General features: G+C 36.4%; 1 protein-coding gene across 1 annotated transcript; it reads left to right on the top strand.

The window, feature by feature from the left end:
* The first annotated feature begins 421 nt into the window (after nt 1-421).
* LOC104390271 (interstitial collagenase-like) lies at nt 422-7,093 on the top strand. The gene is made up of 10 exons (XM_009999375.1): nt 422-526; nt 1,514-1,758; nt 2,035-2,183; nt 2,274-2,399; nt 3,120-3,281; nt 3,647-3,764; nt 4,421-4,554; nt 5,614-5,773; nt 6,668-6,768; nt 6,987-7,093. Exons 1-10 carry the CDS (start codon nt 422-424, stop codon nt 7,085-7,087), a joined length of 1,401 nt encoding a protein of 466 aa, XP_009997677.1. The 3' UTR covers nt 7,088-7,093.
* The last annotated feature ends 414 nt before the right edge of the window (nt 7,094-7,507 follow it).

Raw genomic sequence — 7,507 nt, 5'->3', positions numbered from 1 at the left:
ATATATGTCATATGTACTGCATACTGTTATTCATTATCATGCTATGTAATGTTACTGTTATGTTAGTATTTGTTTCTCCAGTTTGTCAAAGCTTTGTACCATGAATAGCCTAAACTCATTATTCAAAAAAACCCTATAAAATATAGCTCCACATTTTACCTACACAACATTTCCTCAGTTTAAATATCCTAGAAAATTTGCCAAAACAGAAGGCTCAGGCAAAATAAGGACAGTAACATTAGTTAAACACATTGCGTCACTACCTGATGATGCAACTGTTATGCATCTTTTTTACTAATCAGAGGATATTACACAGCATGAGTCAGAGTGTCACTGATTTACCAATTAGCTATATAAACAGGCCTGAGAAGCGTGTTCAATAGCTCAGGAGTGAAACTGAGGCAGAGAACCTTGGACAAGGATGAAGGCGTTTTCACTTCTCCTGTTGCTATATGTGACCCTCTCATCTGCATTTCCTGTGGCTCCAGAAGCAGAAGATGAAGGCAAAACCCTAGAGCTTGTAGAGGTAAAAACTTTTTGGTGCATTTCTAAGTGAAACCTAAGGTAGTGTGAGAGGTAACTATAGTTGAAATTCTTTTCACAGAATATAGCTTGAAATTAAAGGTGTGCCAGTTTGCTGAGATTTCAAGAGAAAGCTTTTGCTATCAATCTAGAAAACATGTGAAAATTATGTGGAGCTTACTTACCCAAAAGTCATCATAACTTTTCATGTCGGCAGTAAACTAATAACAAAACTACCAAAGCATCTGTGCTAACAGCAAAACTACCAAAGGCTCTGTGGCTGTGCAGAAACAGCCAAACTGAGCAAAAATATACTTTTCAGAATCTGCTTTGAAATTTGTGATATGACTGTTCTCAGTAATGAAAGGGAGGAAACTTGCTTGAATCGGGCATGTATTTCAATGTTTTGCCAAATAGATTTTTTATGGAACACTTTGGTAAAAAGGAAACCTATGAGAAATACAACATTTATATAGACAAAACACTATTTATTGGAGACAGAATTGTAGAGATTTAGTAGGGAGACCTGAGATCCTAATATAATATTTCTTAGATAGCTATAAATAACATGATTTACCAAGTGCTGACTTCTGGCAGTAGTGACCTGCTTTGTTGGGGGTCCTGGCTGTGTAGTGTCTCACTGCCAAACTCAATTTCCTTGAATGAGACCTGTATGGTCTTCCTCATAAATTGTGTTGTTACAGTAATCGAGCACCATAAATAATGTGGAATTAATTATTAAGAGCAAATATTAGATTTCAAAGGTGTTTCTTCAAATTGTTCCATCAGTGAAACAAGAAATTCAGATGTCTATATACAAACTGTTGCATCTGACTCTTCACACCAATTCCTGGAGAAAAGTGGCTATTCTTGCTTCTAGTAAACACAGGACACAGAGATATGGGAATAGTTCAAGGTAACTCAGAAAATTAAGGTGTGATTGAAGACAGTACTGATATGCCACAATGCTCTTTTTTTAAAATTCTGACAGACTTATCTACAGAATTTCTACAATCTTCAAAGAGATCATCAGCCTCATTTAAGAAACAAGGGTGAAAATCCCCTTGCTGCAAAGCTCAAGGAAATGCAGGCATTCTTTGGACTACAAGTGACTGGGAAACCTGATCTTCGCACTTTGGAGATTATGAAAAAGCCCAGATGTGGTATACCTGATATAGGGGAATACGTGTTCACAAAAGGGAATCCCAAATGGAAAAGTAATCATCTGACATACAGGTAACCTTTCCTAATCTGGTTAAAAAAAAGTTATAAATCTGGCATCCTAACTTGAAGGGTTCTGAAGTACATTATGCCATGTGTGGACATGCAGAGGCATTAACTGATTTCTGTAAGAAGACAGGCACAGTAGAAGGTGATATCTAAAATGAAGCCTTTACTAATTTTCATACATAAAAGATAATCCTAAGATTTGTGATTTTTGTACAAGTTATTGGGTTTTGGCTAAAATGCTGTATTCTTAACAATATATAATCTATTTGGTATTCCTTGAAGGATTTTGAATTACACTCCAAAAATGAGACAAGCTGATACAGAGGAAGCAATCAAAAAAGCTCTCAGTGTCTGGAGCAAAGTGACACCATTGACGTTCAGAAGGGTTGAGGACGAAGAAGCAGATATTGTGATCTCTTTTGCTTATAGAGGTAACATTGGTATCTTTACGTTGTAAATAGCCAGCTGCAATAGCAGAAACACTTGATGATTCTAATTTATCTTTTTCCTCTTCATTTTAGACCACCGTGACAACTCACCTTTTGATGGCCCCAATGGGCAGCTGGCTCATGCTTTCCAGCCTGGTGAAGGTATTGGCGGTGATGTGCATCTTGATGAGGAGGAAGCCTGGACAAAAGATGGAAGGGGTAAAGATTTTGTAACTAGATTAATTTGTGTAGATTAACCTCATAGAATCTTAGCTCACGTGGTGGTTTGTTCATGAGCTTAATTGCAGGCAAAAAATGAGCCAAAGTGGCAGAACTTGTCCTTTAAAACAGCTTTGCTCTTTTTGTACCATTTGTGGGAATCAGTTCACAGAAAAGACATTTTTAGGTCATAGTGGTTTATAATGGAAAATAAGTCAGCACTTAAAAATACTTGATTTGTTCAGATGAAACCCAAAACGTGGATACAGGAATATCTCATAGTAAAATTCTCCAGTTAACTTTCTTAGCCAAGCACTTCAGCATTTGATGCTAACCAGGGTATTCAAACATCACCAAGACTTTCATCTCAGGGTTTATTTTGAAGGTTTTTGTTCTGTTGGATCACTGAACCTTCTTTCATCTTTGGCATGATCCTTGATCTGTGCAGTTTATGTGACAGCAGAAGAAAAAGGTCTTGTGTTTCCGACACAAGGACACTACAGAAAAGACAAAGAGACCATAATTAAGGCCTAACATGCCCTAAGTACTCATATAGCTCTTCTGTTGCAAGATTTTCAAGCTGTAATGTTGATAGAACTACTTACAGCCGCACATACCTGCAGTGTATTTTAGGATGACTCAAAAGTGTTTCCCATTTAGTCAACTATGCTGAATACTCAATCAGATTTTACCCTGTTTCATATGATTTCTATTCTTCAGGCTACAATTTGTTCATTGTTGTGGCCCATGAGCTTGGTCATTCACTGGGTCTGTCTCATTCAACTGATCCTGGGGCACTGATGTATCCAGCTTACTCCTACACAGACCCCAATGAATTCCTTCTTCCTCAGGATGATATTGATGGCATTCAAGCCATCTATGGTAAGAAAAACAATTTTTATTTAATATTTCTAATTTTGAGGCTGGTAAACAGTAAAAAGAATATGTTTAAAATACGCTTATGCCAGCAACATGAGAAGTTTAACTGTTGCTGAACAATGGATAATCAAAGAGAAAAAAACCATGGAAGTTAACTTCACTTAAGCCTGGTTCTGCAAAAAACTTATTTTGGAAAGGGAACACAATTGGTTTTTTCAACATTAAAAGTCTACTTTTAGTGACTGATCATTAATTTAGAACTCTACGCCTTCTCACTCTCTGTAAAGAGGGTTCTTGGTGTCCTCAGAGACCTTCTGAACACTACCTTTGTATTTCTCTGTACTAAAAAATAAATATTCTTCCTATAGGTAAGTCTAATGCTGCTGTGCAGCCAACAGGACCTGTAACTCCAGAAGCTTGTGACCCAAATCTGACGTTTGATGCTATTGCTACACTACGTGGGGAAATAATCTTCTTTAAGGACAGGTAACAATAATAAGCATATCTATTATCTCTTTAAAATATTCAGTACTTAAAAAAAACCCCACAATCCATGAGGGAAATTTGTCCTTTTGGAATGAAACACAAAGAAAACCACTAGAAAGCCACTATGTATTTATACAAGAAAGAGTTCTCAAATCCTTAACCCAAGAGCTGTAGTTGACAAGAGTGGTGAAGGAGATGAGAGCTTGTAGGTTGCTTTCCAACTCTTCTGTTGCTTTCACCACTGCTGAGACAGACTTGTCCCAACTCGTTTCAACAAATAGCAAAGCAAGAGCCTTCATTTATCCCCTAGCAATGTGTCCATGGGTCCCACACTGTAATCTTTCTGCTACTCATCTGTGTCAGAGCAGGGGCAGAACTGAAAGCACTGTTATGCAGAAAGATGTCAGGTGGCTACTGGAGTCAATTCTTGGCCTGCCTGTCCTACAGACAAACATCTGTATATTCATCTTGCTGATTTTTGGCATGTAACTGAGGTGCTAATGTTCAGAGTGCAGTCACTCTAGTTTTTCTCTACATTCAGTGGAGGGAATTATTCACACTCATCCCCCTTCTGATATACTCCAGGAGTTATAATAATAGTTTTGCACTTATGATAAGGTGGAAGTATCTTAATATATGCATTTTGTTTAAACCAGATATATGCTGCGCAAACATCCTGCAAGGACAGTGACAGAGCGTAATTTTATCTCACTGTTCTGGTCCAAGTTGCCATCAGGAATTCAAGCTGCTTATGAAAACATTGAGACGGATGAAGTTTTAGTTTTTAAAGGTAATGGAATCTGAAATTCTCTACATTTTGTGACCAGTTCTTACTCCCTGCTCCTTTGCAAGCTATACAATCACAGAAATCAAAATGTTTTGTTAAGAAAAATCAGTGAAACAGAGAAGCTTACAAACATTCAAATAATTTCACCAGAGCATTGGTTATATCAGTTGTATTGCTGTAAGGGATCTCCAGAGGTCATAAACCTGAAAATTTGCCCCTCTATTATAGTTAATACTCTGAAAAGGAAGATATGAAAACGTCTTTTCTTCTTCAGGTCTGGTTCTCCTCAGTTAACAGCATTTTGTTTTAAGCAGAAGGATTTTTGCTGAATTCAAATGGCAAATACAGGCACCCCTGCACTATTGTTACCAACATGCTTATTAGCATTTTGTCATATTTTGGGGGGGGGTGGGGGGGGGGGGAACCAAAGAAACCCAAAACAAAAGTTGGTGGCAAAGCATATTGGGAGAGGAAAACTGATGACTGAAAAAAAACCAGCAAGTCCTTCACTTCAAAGTCTCAAATACACTTTAAATGTCTCAAATAGCTTCATTATGCACATATTACAGTATATGATCTATTACTATATAAGAATATGTTCATTGCATCTAAAATTACCAAAGCATATTGATTAGACATATGTCCTTAACAGTCTAATTTAACATGTATTGTCTAGCCTTCAAAACATTATATGGCTCTGTAATCAAATAGCATATTACAGGAATCTAATAAACTCAGTATCCAAATCTAATGTCAGTAGAGTACCACATCAACCTCCAGCCTTTCACAAGTTGCTCCCTAGAAAAATATTTATTTGAAAAAATCTGGGAAAAGTGCTATCCACACACCCTGTAGTTCTAGTGCTTTACTCATAAAAACTAAAGACAGTTTCAACATCTTCACAATGTAGTTCCAGTGTAAGAGTTAGAACCATTTTCTCAAGTAATAAACTGGAAGGAATAATACTGATATCTAAGACATATTGTTTGCTACCCATCTAAAGGACAAGTCAATGATATTCATAAAGAGCAAAAATAAATGAAATGTGTTTCTGTTTTTCAGAGGATAAATATTGGGTTATCAGAGGATATGACATTGCACCTGGCTATCCTAAACCAATCTATCATTTGGGATTCCCAAAGACTGTTAAAAGAGTTAATGCAGCTTACAGTGATGAAAACACAGGAAAAACATACTTCTTTATAGCTGACAGATACTGGAGGTAAGAGTATTAATTATAGCTTACCATAGGGCATATTTTCACTTTCCTCAGGGACTGATGTATTGCTGTAAAATCCAAGTGCAATAAAATTTAAGACAGGTATATTCTAGAAATTTGAACAGTACTCTCTGGAAGTTCAAAAATTTTAACTGTTTGCTGTGAAAATCAGCTTTTTTATAGGAATTTTTTGCCATTCATTAGATTTCAGTGGCAGAAACATACCTGCTTGCAACTGAATGAAACATCTGCCCAATAAAAGAGTGATCTTCTATTAAATAATTCATGTTTTCTCCACAACAGTGCTGCTTCTCTGTGCAATGTTGTGATCGTGTCCACTTTTCATTCATGTTTCAAACAAAATGAACTGCTGATAAAAGATGTTATAATTTAATTTCTCTGTGAGCAAACTATAAATATTCTCCAGCTGGACAGCAGGTTTTATTTATAATTGAATATTTCATGACACATTTTAGAGAGTAATTTTGTTTAAGAAGTACATGATTGACAGTAATTCAAGTATGTTTCAGGAGTGTGCTACCATCTTCTACTCCCAAGGTTGATGTTTTATTTTTATACTGAACTAAATGTGCAGTGCCTTGAAACAGAACCTCATTTTATGTGCAAGGGATAGCCAAGGTCCTGACAGGCCAGAAATGCATTAGTATATTCCTAGTCTGCATTCCCAAGGTCCTTAAAAGTCTTGTTGCAAACTTTATCCCAAACACTGATAATGTGAGAACCTTAATACACAGTTGGAAGAATAAAAGAGCTACTTTAGCTACTCTTTGTAAAATATCTTAATTACAGTAGAGTTGTGTATGTGCATGAATTTGTTTGGACTTTACAAATATTTACTGCCTCCTCACAAATTGTAATGATGATTCTTGTGTTAAGGTATGATGAGAATAAAAAATCCATGGATCACGGTTATCCCAGGAAAATAGTGTCCGATTTTGGAAAAATTGGCAGAGTTGATGCTGCTTTCCAAAAAGATGGTAAGTAAAACATACATGTAGTCTGGGTTCCTTTGAATATTTGGGCTTCTATAGACAGAAGTATTTGTTTTCAAAAATCTGTTGCTAACCTTAATAAGATGGAAATGGAAAATAGCAAGTATATATGGATTGTTTATGTTGGTGTTTTGTTGTTTGTTTGTTTTTCCAAAATACTGAAGTCACCTGTGAAATATAATTGGATTACATTTGATTTCTAGGCTATGTCTACTTCTTCCATGGAACAACTCAGTTCCAGTTTGATCCTCACACCAAAAGGATTGTTAGACAAATGAAGAGCATCAGCTGGTTTAATTGTTAACTGCAATGTCTTTCCATATGCACACTTCATGGTTTTTGCTGATTTTTCAGCATTTCATGACTATTCAGTCAGAATCGATGCCTGCCAAATTTCTGTGGCAGTAGAACCTTAATAATTATTTATTGTGAAGCAAATACATGTATAGAATTTATCACAATGTCACCTGCCACGTTACAGTTTCCTAATAAATTATGTTTGTCACATCATGACGTTGTTGGTGTCTTATTTGCACTAATACTTCCAAACACTAAGAAGTATATTCTGCAATGAAATGTCTGAGCTTTTTCCCAAAGCCAGAGAAAGAAGCAGCCAGTTGGCTCTTAACTTCATCACCCACATATGCCCTGGTGAAACTCCTATGGGTAATCAGGCCAGTTGGGGCTCACTAGCATCAGTTCTACAAATCATACTTCTACTTTC

Source organism: Chaetura pelagica, unplaced genomic scaffold (assembly GCF_000747805.2).
Source record: "Chaetura pelagica isolate M959 unplaced genomic scaffold, ChaPel_1.0 scaffold85, whole genome shotgun sequence".
In the NCBI taxonomy this organism is placed as follows: domain Eukaryota; kingdom Metazoa; phylum Chordata; class Aves; order Apodiformes; family Apodidae; genus Chaetura; species Chaetura pelagica.
This window is presented reverse-complemented; position numbering and strand designations above follow the sequence as displayed.

Excerpts from the sequence above, each read along its gene's own strand:
- LOC104390271 (XM_009999375.1), top strand. The coding sequence starts at position 422 with ATGAAGGCGTTTTCACTTCTCCTGTTGCTATATGTGACCCTCTCATCT. Across the intron at positions 1,759-2,034 it reads AGTAATCATCTGACATACAG|GATTTTGAATTACACTCCAA; the intron begins GTAACCTTTCCT and ends TATTCCTTGAAG. Across the intron at positions 2,400-3,119 it reads CTGGACAAAAGATGGAAGGG|GCTACAATTTGTTCATTGTT; the intron begins GTAAAGATTTTG and ends TCTATTCTTCAG.